Genomic DNA, 18,297 nt, shown 5'->3' with positions numbered 1-18,297 from the left:
CCATGTTGGTTTGTTACATAATTAATTAACTAAAAAGTGAAAGGCAAAGCAAGTGTCAGAACAGATAAATATGCCGTAAAAAACACAATACCTGAGAGGTGCATCATCATCCTTCAGCTCTGACCTATTAGGGACCTACTACCAGCAGGTGGCGCCAGAGAAAACAAGACTTGCCCTATAAATTAAGTTTTGTTTTCAATTGTTTCATAAGATTGACTGTTGCAATGAAAAAGAACATCCCTGCAATCTTCGATTCTTATATTCAAACTGTCTGTGCTTATGTTTTATTTTTCTAAACTATGTGCAACAACATAAAACTGAAAGAAACATTAGGAGCTAAAACAGTATCAACAGACTTCTGCACAGTATTCTGCCCAGTTTCATAAATGATGCTCTAGTTTAGAATAATTTAAAATTATTATTATTCTAAATGACAAACACATTTGAAACATTAATAAATTTAATAGGAACGCTGCATCAATCACAAAAACAATCTACAAAAGGTAAACAAGATACACACACGATCACACTCGTTCCAGCAGAAACATCACACAATTTCCTTTGGCTAAAAAGAAGACAACGACTGGGAGAGCTAACAGCTCCGCGCCAGCAGCTCCGCGCCTCGCTGCAGCCGTCTCCGTCAGCTGCTTCCATCGAGCAGAGACCACATCCAGCACAGTCATTTGGTCAAAACGTTCTGATGGCTTTTTTGTGAAGCTTAAACATTTTTTTTGTGTGCACCATCACCTGAAACGGCGCTAAAAGACTCAGATTTAACCCCGAACTAAAGATGCAGTCAGACAGAAGACTGTGGAAAGCTACGCTGAACTACATCGGGCCTTTCTAACCAGCCACACAGCTAACCTGCAGCTCTAAGTCTGTTCTCTGAGTTACCTAACAGAGGTGTTCCCCAGTGGTGCTGCTTCGTTACATTTAAGGCTGAGTCAGTGTTTATCCCAAACGCCTACAATCTTTTGCACATTTTGTGTGTCGTCCTTTCTAGCGCTCATCAACATCCGGCTAGCTGGCTGATTCCTGCACTCTGTCCTCATGAAGAAGCCGTGCCGGCCCTCATGATCCTGAAGAGCGCGTTGACGTTGTTGCTCTTGATGGCGTCTCGGCAGGCGGCGATCACCTGGTTCTTGGGTTTACCCACTGAGGACAAACAAGAATAGTTTAAAAAATATATAAAAACAAGAAGATGTGGGAACTATTAGCCAATTATTTCTTCTATTGTTAAGAGTTTTCTTTTTTAAAACCAACTCCAAACTGTATCTGTTAACATATTAGCTAATGTAATCCAAACCAGGTTTCTGTCTTTGTGAATAGTTACTTAGAATGTCTGGAAAAGATATTCACTTTTTTTCTATCATGTTTCCAAAACACCAAGCTTGATTTTATTGAGATTTTATGTAAGAAACCAACACAATGTAGTGCAAAACTGTGAAATAAGAAGGAAACAATTTACAGCTTCCAACATATGTAGAAAAAAAAAACAACCTGAAAAGTGAGGCGTGGATTTATAATCAGATGCTTAATTTATTTAAAACAAAATTTAAATAAATAAAAATACTGCATTCAGAAGTTTGGGTTTGATAACCATTGCCGCATGTCTTCCTTCTATCAAAATCAGCTTTAAACTATCAAATAACGAGTCAGCACAAGAGTGGAAAAAAAAATTAAACACAAATATTCAGATTTTTAATTGCAAAAAATCTTGAAACTTTGCACAATTTTCTTTCCACTTTTGCACAACTTTGTGTTGGACTAATCATCACACGAAACTTCAACAAACAAATGGAAGTTTGTGGTTCTAATGTGGTAAGAGGTGAAGAGGTTTAGGGTCCACATTTGCAATGTCACAGCGCAGCGGTGGCGTACCTCGGAGCCGGCCGGCCCGTTGGATAGCCTGGTTGACAGACTTGAGCCGAGTCAGAAGGGCGTTGTGATTGTTAGAACGGATCGTGTATTCATTTATCAGATCCCTGTTCAGATCAAACAGCTCCCTGTAACGCTTCTTCATTGTTTTCCTACAGATGAAAGCACAACAGTGTCAGTTGAACATTATGTTTGCTGATGATTTCAGGCAGAAAATCGGCACTTTTCAAAGCCAGTAGTATTAAGATGAACGGTTTTAGTCAAGTTTATGTAAAGTTTGTGTTTTGGTGGCTCACATGTCGGCCATGAGGCGAGCGTCCTCTGCCTGGACCAACATGTTTCTGATGTAGTTGGAGTGGTCGGCCATGTCAGCAGTCAGCTTCTGATGCACAGAGTGAAACTCGTCCACCTGTGGCACAAACATCCACGACTCAGCAGCATGAACAGCATTCTGCTTTCATTTGTTTTAGAAACAGCTGGTAAACAAGTAAAAGTAGAACTAACATAAAAATACTTCTGAAAATGAAAACCAAATGATACTGCAGCAGAATCCTCTTGGAGATTTGTGTCTGGTTCAACTTTACATCATAGGCGACTGACACTAGAAACAACTGAGCCTTTTAGGCAGAGTTGGGGTTTGTTGTAACTAAAAATGTTTCAAATAATAAATAAAAAGAAACATCTCAGTTTCAGTGAGAACCTCAGTGAGCGTTGTGCGAAGCTCCTCAAAGTATGATGGGAAATCTGCTTCGACCGACAGGTCCTCCATCGCCAGGAAGGAGGCGAGGGACTGGACCAGATCGCCCGCTAGATCAATATCATCGGTCCTCAGGGTGATCTGACGGAAAAGATAAAAAAATCAGGAAGCTCAATTAGGTGGAAGTTAATAGTGGATTAAATAACCCTAAGTATGTTTTTAAATGTCTTTGGAGTTGCATCTTGAATCATCATTCCAGCATGGAAAAAATACTAAAATACATTTTAAAAAAGCCCCAAATTAATATCCAATCACACCAATGATGAAGTTTAGATCCAGTCAGATCTAAACTTCTGACTGGACCCCCATATTTAAAATATTCATAAAATGCAAGAATATGACATATGAAAAATTACATTTCTGGAAAACTGAAGCTGAAAGCTGCAACTACCAGAGCTAATTTAAGAGTCTAAATGCTTTTTTTAATTAACACAATACATCATGGCAAAACAACATACACAAGCTAATGACAAAAACAGTATACATATCTAAAAAAAAGAGAAAAGAATGAAAAGCATATGTTTCCAATTTGACCTTCCAGAGACCCATTGTTTACCTGTCCGTTACTGGCCATATGAAAAGACATGAGTCCTCCTCCACGGAGGGAATTAAATGTAACATTTGGACTCTCGACCACCTCTGGAAGCAGGAAGTTCTGATTGAGCCACATTACCACCTACGTTCACACAAAAACATGAACAGGAAGAGAAAGGAGCAGGTTTCATATGAGAATGCCTCCTGGACCCAATCAGAATGGTTTTTTATTTTGTCCTCCTTCCCTCCCACCCTCTGCGGTCGCTCGTTGATGCTGAAGGAAACTGTTCCAGCAGAAGCAGCAGGCGAGTCCTCTGTGATCTCATACATGGAGAAACGCGGCAGCTGGCGAGTGATTTCAAACACGTGGAACTGAGTGCTGCAGAGGGGATGATTCAGAAAGCAAAACGTTACAATGACTCATTAAAGGACTGTGATTTTCAGCATTTTCTCGACATTATGGAGAGTTTAACTCAAGCTGTTTTACATGTCCCACCTGGTCCTCCCTCCAACAAAGGCCTTGATGTGCAGATCCACTGGCATGTCTTTAGGGGGGATGATGGGGACTCGGATGCAGCCCGACAGGTTCTGGACACTTGGATGGACAACGTGACTCTCGCCCTCAAATATTCCCTCAGCAAAAATGAGAACCGCACGGATGATTGTTTCTGGAGAGAAAACGTCACACAGAGTAATTCTAGCAGATTCGCTGAGAACACAGATGTTTAACATGCATGGAGTGTGAGAAGGAGCAACCATTTGGAGTTGAGATGCTAAGCTCTACATGAGCCTTCTGGGCCTCCGTAGCTGCTCTGACAGACAGCATTGTCTGCAGCTGAGTGTTGGCTGGTATTATGCCAATCCCGCTGTTTGTCTGTGACACACCCTGAAACAGAAGGCGTGGGAGAAGGTTAGCATAAAAATTTTAACCATTATTAGATTAGATTAGATTTATTGTCATTGTCCAGTAAATAGTACAATGAAATTAATAGTACAGCTCTTCTTAAGGCATATCTGACTAGACGGTGTAATCTGGAAAAAAATGCTTCCTTGAACAGGTTAGGATCCGTGTTCAGCCTACACAAAACATGTTCATTGCACAAAATAATTTTTAGACAATGAAACCTGCTCAGGTCTGCCTATTTTGAACATCTTGTCACTTTAAATCCAAATGATCTGCCGCTGGCTACGCCCCCCAACTCAACGTTTTCACTTGCACATGAAAATTGTTGCAAACAGAAACACAGTAATGCTACTGTGCATCTTTGAAAAGCAGAAGTGGATCCTCCTGCACAACCAACAAGAATGCAGCAAGTGGTTTCTGGATGGTAAGTCAACAACAAAAACGCGTGTCTTTTCCACCAGCCATTGTACAACACATACAGTGGGAAAACCAGCTGACCAAACATGCTGGGCTTTGCTGGGGTTGCCAGGTAATGGGCAGTGCCTGCTTATTTGTGACATTTCATCCTGGAGGTTTTTGAAAGATTTTATTTTACAGACACCAAACACACCTATTGCCAAAAACCAGCTTTGTAGTTTTTTGTGAATTATGAATTTTGCACAAATTCAGAATTTGTGCTAAATTATGAGTTTTGCACAAATTATTTTGTTGCTTTGAAATAAAGCAACAAAATGAGAAAATCTACTGCCAATCTGTGCATGTGTCAGAGGCATTATCAGAGGTTAAAAACGGCTTGTAAATGAAAAAGAACCATGACCACCTTGGCATTTTCCTCATAGTTACGCAGCTCCAGCAGCAGGTTCTGCCTGCGCTGGCTGAGCTCCCGAATGCGATCCTGCTCAGCGTTGGAGTCCATCAGATTCCCTTTCAAATCCTTACTGGCTGGCAGGTAACCACGGACTGGAAAATACAAACATGGCCAGATGTCATTATTTCAAAGGGTGAGAAATCAGGTTTTCAAGAAAAAAAAAAAAAAAAAACATTTAGGAGTAACAATATTTAAAATTTAGCTAGAAGGCTTTGAGCAGAAACTGACACAGACTGGACTCACCTTCTCCTTCTATGGAGGTGCAGATGAGTTGTACCTGTCCGTCTAACCTGTAGTCTCCCTCCACCACTCCAGCCACAGATGAGGAGAAATTGTCCTTAAAGATGACCTCACCTGTGCGGTCGCTCCGCGCGTCGATCTGAAACAAGAGCTGGACGTCAGCAGAGACTCCAAAGAGCTAAACCCAGGAAACAGAAGCGGGAATGTATCGCATTCCTGCAGAACGGGCACGGACCTTTCCATTGGACCAGCCGGTGATGAGCTCCACAACTCCATCAGCATTCAAGTCAAAGGCATGGATGCTCATTGCATGGTTCTTAGACTGAGTGGGAAGATCAGTGTGTCATTAATTAGTAATAATATACAGACAAATTAAAACGCTTGGACACCTTAGCAGAGGTGTAGTAAAATACCTGTTTGTTTTAATCAGCATCAAACGTTGACAGGTTACACACATTCACAAAGTTGTTTATCTGCTAGAGCTGTCTTTTCGTGTACATTTAAGATTTGGGATGTTATATTTTAAACTTGACAGCTAAAATGAATTGAAGTCATCGTCAGCAATTTTTGTCCACTGCTGTCCAGGGGTTCAGAAAAAAAACTAGATTCTGTTCAAACTGCCAAGCCACCACAGTGGCATGTGGGTTGCTCAGATTCACACGCCACTTCATACCTTACCTGCATTTGGCCAGTGGCCAGTGCCAATTTCAACCCGTAAAAATGGCAGTTTTAGGGTTGGTGTCGCAGATAAAACAACAGATTTCAGATTTCTGTGAACTCTTATGCACCTTAATCCTCCAGTAGCGGGCCGTGCGGTCATACACTCCAACGGTGCCGTTAGCCAGAGCGTAGCCGAACCTGCTGCCATGCATGTGACACAATGACGTCACTGTCTGTGAAGACAAGAAAAAACTAAATATTCTGAACTGACATGGACGATTATTTAGGTATTTAACAGAGCCAATAATGCTTTTTTAAACTTTATCATTCAAAACAACAACACAACATGTTTATTTACCTCATTTTCATTCAGTTCTGAGATGAGCTGATCCTCTTTGAAAACCCTGATGTCAAAGTCCTCAGAACCAACAAGAAGCTGTCAAATAAGAAAAAAACTATTATTGTTTGGTATGAAAGGACTATTTGAAGAATCTGAATTCATAAGAGTTACAACACCATCTCATTTCTCTTTGGGATCAATAAAGTATTTTTGAAATTGAATTTGAAACAGCACTTCCTTAACATTTTTAACCAGGGCCTGCAGCTCTTCAAAATAAAAGTTTAATATTTAACTGAGCATGAGCCTTTTTGAACAACTTTGGTTATTTCATCAATCTTTTCAGTTGCAATTAAAAAGTATTAACTTCTCTAAATAGGTTGTTAGGTGGATACCTGAAAATAATTTGTATAAATCAAGCACCAGTACATTGTTGTGATTTCTCATATTTTCCAAAACCAGAAAATAATGATAATGAAATAATAATTATGATAATGAAATAATAGTTCATTATCATAGTTTATGATAATAAACTATTATTGAAGAATATGACATGCAAAAAAAAGCAATTGCAATATATCATTATTACTAACTGTTATGCACAATATCTATAAATAATAATTATGGTTAACCTCATTACAGCTAAAATAATTACGGTATATTATTTTATCAGTGGTAGGAATGACTCTTACTTTTCTTTTTGAAATAAAAGTAATTAGGTCACATTATTCAGTTTTGTGTTAATACATTAATTTGGGGTTGCCATTGTATTGCAAGAATCACTGATCACATACAAATCCAAATAACTTCAGATTGCTAAGTTTGATCAAGGATTGTAAGCTCTTTGAGTATTTATCATTCAGATTTTGTTCTAATTCTAATAATATTATTATTGTTTCAAATCTCAGACTTACCTCATTTTTCCCATCTCCGGTGAAATCAAAAAGCACCAAAGACCTAACGTTATCACCAGTTACCTGAGAAAAGGGGAAGTCATAGTTACGACCTAAAGAAATATTGAGATATAAGCTGTGAACACATTTTATGAACATGTTCAGGAAAATAAACAAGTTTATGAAATGAGCGATACATTAAGGCAACAAAGGAAATGTGTGACGTAGCATTTATGTTATATTTTTAACAGAGCCGTCCCTCAAATATTCAACCGCGATACAATATTGTTGTTTTCAAAATCTAAAAGTACTGAGTAACTGGTAAATTACATAATCAGATGGACCAAAATACAAAGTTAAGTGGAAATTTTTATATTTTAAGGACAAAAATGACAATAATTCATATACATAAAACCAGGCAAAAAAAAAAAAAACCTTTTCTGAATCATTTAGTAAAAAGATTATAAAACTTTAACAAAAACTGCAGGTGTGTGTCTGTGAATTTTTGGTTAAAACATGTTTGTTCTTCATTCAGTGGGTAGAGAATCCAGAAATTTTAGTCAAGTAAGAGCAGCGATACCTCATAATAAAATTACTCAAGTAAAAGTAAAAATAACAGCATAGTAAAAATACTAATAAAAGTTTTTTTTTTTCAAGAAAGTTACTCAAGTAAATGTAATTGAGTAAAAGTAACTAATTACTGCCCAACTCTGAGTATGAGGGTCGGGTTCACATCACTGATGTTATGGGCCTGCTTATCTGTGATAGAAATCTTGATTGTATCCCCGATACACTAAATAATATATCAAGCTAACTAAAGATTGTTAAAAAATAAACAAATAAAAAATAAATAAATAAAGGTCCTGGAACCTGATTTCAATCTGAACGAAACTCTTCACTGAGCTAAATGTTTACTGATTTTTCTGGAGGAATATCCCTTCCAGAAAAATGTTTGTCAGAATTTGTTAAACATAAAGGAAGATAAATTTACATGTGCTAAGAGTTACAATTTTAACTTGAACTTCAAAGTTATGTTAATGTCTGTCGTCCATATCACTCTAATTATTTCTGATTTATAATCGGACTGCAATAGTAACTGAAGTTATTCTGTGAGATGTATTTGCATCGAATCTTACTGTCCAAAAGTGGTCGTTCCCTTCATAGTCAAAACCTTGCAAAGCACAATTCCCTCCGATGATGGCAAGAGGAGAGGAGATGTCTCCCAGTTTTCCCAAAACAATGGCATTAGCTCCATCTGTAACCTGGAACAACACGAAACAATTAAACTATGAACAAACATCACAAAAAAAGGAGTCTGCTCTACATCCAGTGACTCCAAACATAGTTCTTCCACTTACGTCTCTGTAAAAAACGTCTGTATTGTCGTGAACATCATAGGCCAACAGATTGGTCTGAGATCCCACGAGAAGTGTGTCTCCTGTGGTGTTTGGTCCCAGTGTTCCGGCAGTCAAACATGTTACTGCCTGGTTGATGTTGAGAAGAGAGATGTCAGAGTCCTGGGTGCTCTGGCTCAGTCGATGGGTCACAGGTCGCTGACCACGATTATGAGGGTTGTGGATGAAAACCTATAAAAGAAGAACAGTTAAGGTCAAAATGAAAATCTTTGATATATGTTCCTTCAATATATGTTCCTTCAGCAATTTTGACACTTGCTGAGCAGTTATGCTTCATATTCCCTTCACCTTTCCTGCTTGCGTTGCTGCTGTTAGACATGGGTGCACTCCATCAAACTTTCCAACAGCCACCATGCGGGGGTTAATCTTGTGGTTCAGCTTCAGTGTGAAGATGGGGACCATCGTGACGCGGCCTCCTTGTTCTTAAACAGTGAAACGTAACATCAAACCGCTTCAGGACAACTTCATGTTTTATCTTACTGCTGACACAAAACTGTCAAACTACTGGTGTCCGTAAAGTGTTTCTCCGCGTATGTAACCAGTTGGCAACGCGGTTTTTTACGTCTCTAATGTAATTACAGGCTTTACCTCAGCTAGACAGCAGCGACTTCTGTTGCCTAGCAACAGCGACTAGCACGCTAAAGCTGTTCATCTGGCTAATCTCTCTCCGATTTGCGGAGCAAGAACACATATTTTACAACCAAACCAGCTCCTTCACTGGTTAACATGTGATTACTGCTGTAAAATAATTAGAATTCAATAAAGGAATTTTTAAAATGACATAAAACTCAGAGATTTTGATGATAAAACTAAAAAGTTAGCTAATCATGTCAAGTCAGTTCTTTCTAACACCCAAACTCATACGAGGAACATAATATCAAGAAACAACGTCTTGTAAAAAAAAAAAAAAAAATGACATACCAGGTTGTGTAATCACTGACCCGAGCCCCTTCTCAGCTGTTAACTGTGGGGGTTTGGTGGACTGAAGTCGGCTAACCAGTAGCTACATAGTTCGGCGTAACGTCCACAGGCTAACTTCCGGTCATTTCTTTTCAAAATAAAATAATTTTATTATTTTTATTTTATTTTATATTTGCAATTTAATTTTTAATTAAAAAATAAAATTAGAAAAATATTTAAATATCTTTTCTCAGAAAGAAAATACTTTTTGTAATAAGCAAAAAAAGAGAGAAAAAGAAAGATAGAAAATAAAAGATTTTTTTGGATCAACTACAGAGGTAATTATGAAGATGATACAAAAACCCGAGAAAACCTAAAAAGAAGTGAGTGGAGAAAAGATGGGAACAAGGCTCTTAAGGATAATAATAATAACTACAAATATTATTATTAGTAGTAGAAGTAGTACGATTAAACTGATTATTTTTTAAGTATAGTTTTACCAATGATGATTACATCCTAATATTACTAAAATATTTTCTTTTTAATTGGTCCGAATAAATCCTTTATATTGATCATAACAGAAACTGAAAGAATATCACTAACATACCTCATTTTGTGTTTTAAACTACATACAAATACATGATTATTCAAGCATACATTTCCTAACTGCTGATTTTAGGAATGTCTTCTACACATAGATGTCCCTCAGGTGAACCTCAGGTGACCTTGAAGACATTGTTTACAGTTGTGCACAATTTTATTAAAATGGTGTTTCGAGAAATGTAATAGTTATTGTGCAAATGTTAATAGTGATGCAACAAAGAAATGCAACAAAGCAACTGAGAAAGTCTGTGATACTTCAATCAGATTCAGCAGATGGCAGATTATCTCTCAAAACAGAAAATAAGGGCTCGTCCGGGATTTGAACCCGGGACCTCTCGCACCCAAAGCGAGAATCATACCCCTAGACCAACGAGCCACGAAGTCCATATTTCCACAACTACAATCTCCAGTATTAAAATATGAAATCTGTCTATGTGGCAGTTTTGAATGTATATATGGTTTGTGCAACAGCAGCAGCATCCTCTACTGGTCAGTAACAGAATTGCAAGATTGATTCTTGAAGTTGTGGACCTTGAAAAAACAATGTTTTTATTTTTTTATTTTTTTTGATACAATGTGAAAATGGAAATATAACTAATAATTAAAATTAACTTAGAATGCAAAATTTAAATTTTGAAAAGGCTGTTTGTTTTATATTTATTTATTAAATAAATAAATAAATAAATAAATAAATAAATAAATAAATAAATAAATAAATAAATAAATGTAAATTAGATTATCACAGTAATTCTAAATTACTAGGAAAGTGCAAACATTTTGAAAATATTTCATTTCTACAGGGGACAATTTACTAGGATCTTAAACATCTGTGAAAGATTTTCAACTCCTCCTCTTGACAAAGTTTTTAATTCTGGCTTAAAGGAGGGTTTCGGGGAGTGAATGAACCGCTTAAGAAAAAGCCACAGGATCCAATTTGCAAGTCTTACTAAATCACCACAAAATCTCAGTTTGTTTTTTTCTTGTTTGTTTGCTTTGCAGTTGTTTCATTATTATTATTTTAAACACAAATTGTGTTTATGGGCATGTGTTTTTAATAATCCACTTTGGCTTAAGCTCATTTGGTGTATTCATATGAACTGTAGAACGATTCACAGATTGAAGTCCATCCATCCATCCATCCATCCATCCATTTTCTTTACACCCTTGTCCCTACTGGGGTGCTGGTGCCTATCTCCAATTAAAGTTTCGGGCGAGAGGCGGGGTACACCCTGGACATGTCGCCAGTCTGTCGCACAGATTGTGCCTATCTCCAATTAAAGTTTCGGGCGAGAGGCGGGGTACACCCTGGACATGTCGCCAGTCTGTCGCACAGATTGAAGTCATTGAGGTAAATAAAATACTAATAATTTTACAGTAAAACCAAAACAAGGGCTCGTCCGGGATTTGAACCCGGGACCTCTCGCACCCAAAGCGAGAATCATACCCCTAGACCAACGAGCCATCTGAAAGTAGCAGATCAGTATGTCCGAATTTAAAAGTACACACAACGCCTGTGTTATGGACAGATATGTTTTTGTTTTGACTTTATCACTCTGCAAGCACTATCAAACCTTACTTTGAAAATGACTCAACAAAAATGATTGTATCTGTCACTACTGTCTCTGTTCTGCATTTGTCTCAAATAAAGCCTGTCCTGATAGAAACTCCTGCCTACAAGTCCGCGCTCAGGTTAAATTTATCCCAGCTCATGGTAAGCTAAGTAGCATTAGCATCCGGCCATACCTGTAGTCTGACTATGGCGACTGAAGCGAAGCGAGTAAAGGTTGTAACATTGTTCTGATTTAACACATACATAAAATATGATACTAATCAACATTATCATCTTGAGTTTCATGCTAACTACTAACTAACGGAGTTCATTAAAATGTTTGTTGTCATAAGGTCTTGAAGTCCACGAGGCTGCTTCTTTGGCTGTAAACACGTGGATTTGAGAGCGTAAAAATAGTGCCAGATATCACTACATGTTTGATTTTGTTTGATGCAGATGGATGATGCTTCAGAGCGCCTGCAGGACTTCCTCCAGTGGTGTGACAGAGTCGGTTTGGTCCTGAGTAAAAAGGTTTGTTATTACATTCTGCACTCTGACATCCAGCCAGGATGCAGAGTAAACATGCAGTTTCCTCAGTTTTACTGGAACAAAGAAGTTTTCAGCAGGGGCTGTAAAACAGAAGGATGGATATGTGGAATAGCATCTCAGTCTAACGGTAGTGTGGAAGATCTGTCATGCTGTGGGCCCGTTTCTCTTTCAAGAAAGTAGGAATCATTGAGTCTATAAAATAAGTGGATGTTTTCAGTAAAAATCAGGTAGAATCTGTCAGAAAACTAATAATGTGTCTTTATTTGGTCTCTCAGCAGAATAGTGATCCAGAGAAATTGGCCAGAAATGGTTCACCAGACACAGAAAACAACATTGTGCATGGTGGCCATCACAGTTTCTGGGCCTAACTCCAATAGAAAACTTCAATTCGTTTAACCTGTCATTCAGGTTAACCGTTAACCTGTTATTGTGAATGACAACCTGTGAATGACAGGTTAAAAATACTTAGTTGATTCCAAAGGGAAAATAAATGTTGTAGCTCATATTAATTCATAATACTTCATAGAGTTGTTATAGATGGTGATGGTTGTGCTCTCCTGTAGCAGACTGTATTCCAGTGAATGTGAAAAAGCCTCTGACTAAAGACATTTGTTTTGTTTTTTTAAGACAGTCTCATGAAGGATTTTAAAGTGAGTCTTTGCCTCATTTTAAGACCCTGGTTCAGTGTGTGATGTTTTCCTGCCAGTTGTCTGTGAAATTGATCCCAGGTTTTTGTCTGTAGGTGTGCCTGAGCACAGAGGGAACAGTGGCAGATTATGGGATGCTAGCGAAGGAAGACATAGAGGAAGGAGAGGTTTTGTTCACCATCCCCAGATCTGCTCTTCTCCACCAGGAAACAACAAAGGTTTCTGCTTTGTTGAAGAAAGGTGATTCTACTGAAAATGAGTTTTATAACATCAAAACTTCCAGATTCTATCAACTCCCACATGTGTTTTGTTTCTGTTTTCACAGAGAAGTCATCTCTGGAGAGCTCTTCTGGTTGGGTTCCCCTGCTGCTGGCTCTGCTTTATGAGTCCACATCTCCTGAGTCCCACTGGAGGCCGTACCTCTCCCTGTGGCCTGGCTTCAAAGCGTTGGATCATCCCATGTTCTGGTAGGCTTCACCTCCACTCCTTAAAGGGGACCTATTATGCAAAATCCACATTCTGCACATTTTTATACTTCCATTTGGGTCTCAACTGCTTCTGAAAACAGGCAAAGCACTTTAAAAAAATCACCCAGCAGATTTTTAACAATATGTTAATGCTTTTTGGTGTCTGGAAAATGAACCGTTTCAAAAACCTTATGATTTTTAAGTCATATTTGACAGCCACTGCGCCGTTACCTAGCAACCCAAGTGTAGGTGCAGGACATTTTGGTCACCTGGGTGCTGGAAGAGACAAGTGTTTTATTGTTAACTTACCGTCCAGATACCAATTTCTGCATTCTTGTTGATTCTGCAGGAGGCTCCACTTTTGCTTTTCAAAGATGTATGGTTGTATATTTGCGCATCTGTTTACAGCCATTTTCATAACATCAAAGCTTTCTGATTTTATCAATTCCATTTTTTTTCTGTTTTCAAAGTAAAATCGAACCCCCTTCCCAAATATTGAGTTGGGGGGCGTGGCCAGTAGCAGGTTAGTTGGATTTAAAGTGACAGAGGTCCTAAAACAGCTCATTCTGAAAGGAGCAGACTAAAATCTCATTATCTGAATATGATTTTGTACACAAAACAAATGAATTAAACATGTTTTGCATAGAAAACTATTCTATTCTAACTTGTTCAAGGAAACATAAATAGGTCATCTTTAAGCTCAGCTGAGTAACAGCTTCATGATTTCCTCAGGTCTAAAGAGGAGCGAGACAAACTGCTGAAGGGAACAGGTGTCCCAGAGGCGGTGGCAACGGACTTATCCAACATCCAGAGAGAGTACACAGATATAGTCCTGCCTTTCATAAAGAGACATCCGGAGCTGTGGAACCCCAACACACACACTCTGGAGCTGTACACACAGCTGGTGGCCTTCGTCATGGCCTACAGGTTAGCACGCACAAACCCAAAATCTTTACGTTTTTAACATTCATTTCTGAGCCCGTTTCATTTCTGCTTTGACTGAAGCTTCCAGGAGCCGCAGGAGGAAGATGATGATGAAGATGATGAAGAGCAGAGGGCCCCCAACCCTCCCATGATGGTTCCCATGGCAGACATGCTGAACCACGTATCCAAGCACAACGCTAACCTGGAGTTCAGTCCTGTAAGGAGGCAATTCGATTTTAAAATCGAGAAAAGAAAAACCTCGTTAATTAAAAACTGTTTTCATCAACACTTAGTGCATGGGAACCAGTCATGCACACACTCATACAATATGTGTATGTGTATTGTTGGAAAAGTGATCCAACTCAAATATAAATCTACTTACTAGGGCTATTGTAGATAAGGGAAAAAAAAACAAAAGGAATACATTTCTCCCAGAAAATCTCAGATATTTATAGAAAAACGTGGAAATTTCTGAGTTTGAAAAGTGGAAAACTGAATCCTTATTTTCAGGACAGCCTGAAGATGGTTTCTGTGCGCTGCTTGCATAAAGACGAGGAGGTCTTTAACACGTACGGACAGATGGCCAACTGGCAGCTGCTGCACATGTACGGTTTCACGGAGCCGTATCCGGAGAACAGCAACGACACGGCGGACATTCCTGTCGCCTGCCTCTACCAAGCCGCAGCGCAAGGTAGCTCTGGAAACCAGGGTGATTTTCATCGACATGCTTTAATTTCCAGAAAACTTAAATTTCAAACTGGTTTGATGTTAAAGTAAAAGTACTCAGTACTTAGTGCCGTTTCTGATGTCACAGAAGGAAAAAATTATGGAAGCTTAGAAAGTGTTATTAACACTGAATGCTCTCCCGGTCTTAATGAAAAAAGGCCTTAAAACCTGCAGTTTGTAACTTTAAACTTTTAAAAATATATTTTTTCCATAGAGTTGGTGGAGGAACTTTTTTTCATAGATTATCTGTCCCATACCATACTGTCTTGACATTTTGAGAGTTTAAAGCAAAAATATATTTTTTAAAAAAGTTACATACGGCAGCTTTAAAAGATCAGCATTACTTGTTTGTGCGCATGAAAAATAGTGTCTCTTTGGACACAAATATATGCAAAAAGAGTTAATTCAGGGAAAAGAGTAACTCAACTGAACAGAAACTGAATGGTCATCTGTTAAGAGGTGATTTTTGCTTTGAATGCTTATTTTGTAAAATTTCTGAAAGAACTGGCTGCAAATTTCAAAAACAGATATTTTACTGACATGCCTGTTTTTCTGCTAAGCAGAAAAGATAGCAGATCAAGACAGAATTAAGTCAACTGTTTTAAAATAAACAAAGGCTTTATATAAATTAGGGCAAGAAAGTTAATTCATAAATAAAACACATTAAAGTATGTAAGTCTGTTTCATCCAGTCAATAAAAGAAGTATTTACTTTACAAAATGACTGATTTGCTTCTCGATCATGTGCTAAAATGGGCTCGTCCGGGATTTGAACCCGGGACCTCTCGCACCCTAAGCGAGAATCATACCCCTAGACCAACGAGCCTCCTCTGACTGATGTTCACATCTGGCCACATCTTCCAAGTAAAGGTGTTCAGGCTGCTGATGTGGCAGGTCAGGATTCAGGACTCCAACAGTGCCCTCTAGGGGTGGCTGGGGCAAACTGCAAACGCGACTTGTTTTCAGGTGTTTTCCGGAGGTTGAAAGGTTAAAAGTTTGGTGTTGTGAGGAGAAATTTGTGAGTTCTTTTTATTCAACTGAGCTGAGAGCAACCTCTGTGTAAAAAGAACAAATAAATCCTCTTTCCTGGAGATTTCTTATATGATTTATAATAAATGTGCAGAAAAAAATACAGATTTCTGGGATTCCGGGATTAATTCAAAATGCTAAAAAATAGATTTCAAAAACATGTTTAAGTTGTATATTTTTGCTGCTTCTATTTGCGAGTACCCTGCATCATGCACTTGCTCACTGTATATATTTTGAATAATGATTTGATGTTCTTTTATTTAAGAAAAAGCCAGGCAGCTGGCAATTTAAGTTACAGAAATTTATTCAAAACCTATCTTTGTTTAAATATAAACCAATTGAATATGATACAGTATGGAACCTTACAGAATTATTTTAAATTGTTTTTCTTCTTCTGTCCTTGCAGACGTTCAGTCTGAGCCGGAGCGTCAGCTTTTTGATGAGCGCTTCAAGGTTTTGTCCCAGATGATGGAGGAGAACGCAGCGTTTGTGTTCAGTGATCAGGGCTGCCTCACAGACTCTGAGCTGCACTCTGCACTCAAGGTAACGAACGCAAACATCCCAGCTTTCCCTCCAATATGAGATAAAAACTTTACATTTAGACCAAACGTGTCAAACTCATAGACCAGGGGCCAAACTGGCCCTCCGTAGCTTTTTATGCGGTCCTGTAGACTCCAGAGGGATTAAATAAGTGCTTAAATATTATTGCATCAATCAAATCAAAGTATTTTATCTCTCTACTGCCAAATTGTCTCCTTGGACAGTCTCTCCACACTTTTTCGCAATATTTTGCCTAATGGTGAGTTTACTGCAAGTTTTAAACACGTTGGTCAAAAACATTATGTTTATGTGATGCTAATTCCCACCTGCAGGTGGCAGTATTTCTTACTTCTGCTACACTGCTTCCTCAGCTTTACTTGATTTCGGTTAATAGCCCGTTATCAAACAAAAAGTCACATTTACTGTCATACATAAGCACAAAAATAGCTAAATGTTTTTGCAGATATTTCTGAATCAGTGATTGTGATTGCACAAAAATCACAGAATCCTGGAGGGACTGATCAGTTTCAAAACGTGTTCAATATTATTTCATTTTAAGAAGTATTTATCAGATGGAGGCACAGCTATTTATTAATATTTTAGCAGTTTGTTACTGGATTTTATCAATGCGTTCTACGTGATTTTGAAATGACCCAAAATGAAAATGAGTTTGACGTTCAGCTCCTGTTTTGTTGCTGCAGCTTCTGTGCATGTCGCAGGAGGAATTCTCAGAATTCAGAGACAACGAAGGATGGGAGGACGACGACGAAGACGACGACGATAAAATCTCCCAGGCCTTCTCCAACGAGGGTCTGCCCGATTTAAAGTCGCCATGGAAACGTCTGATCCACGAGGCAGCCAGGCTCACGCTGAGGTCGTACGGGGACGCAGAGTTGGAGAGCGACCGGAAGCTGATGGAGGATGGAGCGGATCTGAAAGGACGGAGCAGCAGGAGGTGGAGGGCGCTGCAGGTCCGCTTCGGACAGAAAGTCATCCTGCACAGACTGCTGGAGCTCACCGCGTCCTGACTCCTGGAAACAGACAATAAACATCTGTCTGCGCTTGTTTCTGTTCGTTTTCGCAGCTTCACCAGCTGCGGCTCCATTACAAATATCCACAAAACTTCAAAGATATTCCACTGATGTCGATAAAACACAATTTTGCAATTACGGTGTTTCCAATAAATAACTGATAAAAAATTATTATGGTTTGAGTATTTTTACAAATAGAAGTGTTATAAGTGTGATATGCAATATGGAACCATTAGAAGTGTGCAATGCTGAATATTTTGGAATATTTTCAATAATGGGCCAAAATCACCGATATCGATTCCAATACAATATAGATTGGAAAATCTACACTACAAAAATAAAATAAAATTTTGAGGCAGAATCTAAAACTAAAGTACTAATTCAATGCAAAGTAAGTATCAATCTGCCCACTTCTAGAACCCAAAGAACACAAAACCTCCTGCAGAGACAAAATAACCTCACAGTCATGTTTTCTGGACTATGGGATGAAACCAGAGTTCCCAGTAAGAACCCACACTTGTGCACGGATACAAAATTATTAAAATGGGCTCGTCCGGGATTTGAACCCGGGACCTCTCGCACCCTAAGCGAGAATCATACCCCTAGACCAACGAGCCTCCTCTGACTGATGTTAACATCTGCCTGTGCTTTCTAAGTACAGATGTTCAGTCTGCTGATGTGGCAGGTCAGGATCCAGGGCTCCGACAGTGCCCTCTGGTGGTGGAGTGTGTGTGATACAGAAGCCAAGGCTTGTTTTCAATCCTTCACTAAACTCTAAATATTTATTCTAAGTGAATTTCTGAGGACAAATGAGTTGAGACAACTTTTGACTGAAAATGTGAATTAA

The 18,297-nt window shown here is 38.6% G+C and overlaps 2 protein-coding genes and 4 non-coding genes across 7 annotated transcripts; 1 reads left to right on the top strand and 5 right to left on the bottom strand.

Moving 5' to 3' along the window:
* Positions 1–442: 442 nt before the first annotated feature.
* bbs2 (Bardet-Biedl syndrome 2) lies at positions 443–9,534 on the bottom strand. Its single transcript, XM_015059876.1, has 18 exons — positions 9,408–9,534; positions 8,775–8,908; positions 8,430–8,657; positions 8,208–8,333; positions 7,093–7,155; positions 6,200–6,277; positions 5,970–6,074; positions 5,417–5,503; positions 5,185–5,320; positions 4,894–5,033; positions 3,926–4,055; positions 3,666–3,837; positions 3,422–3,548; positions 3,192–3,311; positions 2,579–2,716; positions 2,175–2,287; positions 1,882–2,030; positions 443–1,155 (listed from the first exon to the last, which is right to left on the bottom strand). Exons 2-18 carry the CDS (start codon positions 8,886–8,888, stop codon positions 1,049–1,051), a joined length of 2,133 nt encoding a protein of 710 aa, XP_014915362.1. The 5' UTR covers positions 8,889–8,908; positions 9,408–9,534; the 3' UTR covers positions 443–1,048.
* A 759-nt stretch (positions 9,535–10,293) lies between these two features.
* On the bottom strand, positions 10,294–10,365 carry trnap-ugg (transfer RNA proline (anticodon UGG)). Its single transcript has one exon. It is a non-coding gene; the product is annotated as a tRNA-Pro (tRNA).
* A 1,013-nt stretch (positions 10,366–11,378) lies between these two features.
* trnap-ugg (transfer RNA proline (anticodon UGG)) lies at positions 11,379–11,450 on the bottom strand. The gene has a single exon. It is a non-coding gene; the product is annotated as a tRNA-Pro (tRNA).
* A 295-nt stretch (positions 11,451–11,745) lies between these two features.
* On the top strand, positions 11,746–17,619 carry setd6 (SET domain containing 6, protein lysine methyltransferase). Of its 2 annotated transcripts, none has more exons than XM_015059880.1 (9): positions 11,746–11,772; positions 11,995–12,069; positions 12,830–12,974; positions 13,060–13,201; positions 13,934–14,128; positions 14,207–14,342; positions 14,636–14,816; positions 16,286–16,422; positions 17,121–17,619. In XM_015059880.1, the coding sequence occupies exons 1-9, from the start codon at positions 11,746–11,748 to the stop codon at positions 17,445–17,447; spliced, it is 1,365 nt and encodes a 454-aa protein (XP_014915366.1). In that variant the 3' UTR covers positions 17,448–17,619. The 2 variants fall into 2 exon arrangements, with proteins under 2 accessions (XP_014915366.1, XP_014915367.1); XM_015059881.1 differs by lacking the exon at positions 11,746–11,772 and adding an exon at positions 12,715–12,737.
* On the bottom strand, positions 15,605–15,676 carry trnap-agg (transfer RNA proline (anticodon AGG)). The gene has a single exon. It is a non-coding gene; the product is annotated as a tRNA-Pro (tRNA).
* A 376-nt stretch (positions 17,620–17,995) lies between the features above and the next one.
* On the bottom strand, positions 17,996–18,067 carry trnap-agg (transfer RNA proline (anticodon AGG)). Its single transcript has one exon. It is a non-coding gene; the product is annotated as a tRNA-Pro (tRNA).
* Positions 18,068–18,297: the final 230 nt, after the last annotated feature.

This window comes from Poecilia latipinna, unplaced genomic scaffold, assembly GCF_001443285.1.
Source record: "Poecilia latipinna isolate Pla-1442-1.1 unplaced genomic scaffold, P_latipinna-1.0 Scaffold1665, whole genome shotgun sequence".
In the NCBI taxonomy this organism is placed as follows: Eukaryota; Metazoa; Chordata; class Actinopteri; order Cyprinodontiformes; family Poeciliidae; genus Poecilia; species Poecilia latipinna.
Note: the sequence above shows the minus strand (reverse complement) of the source record. Positions and strands in the feature narration are given on the sequence as shown.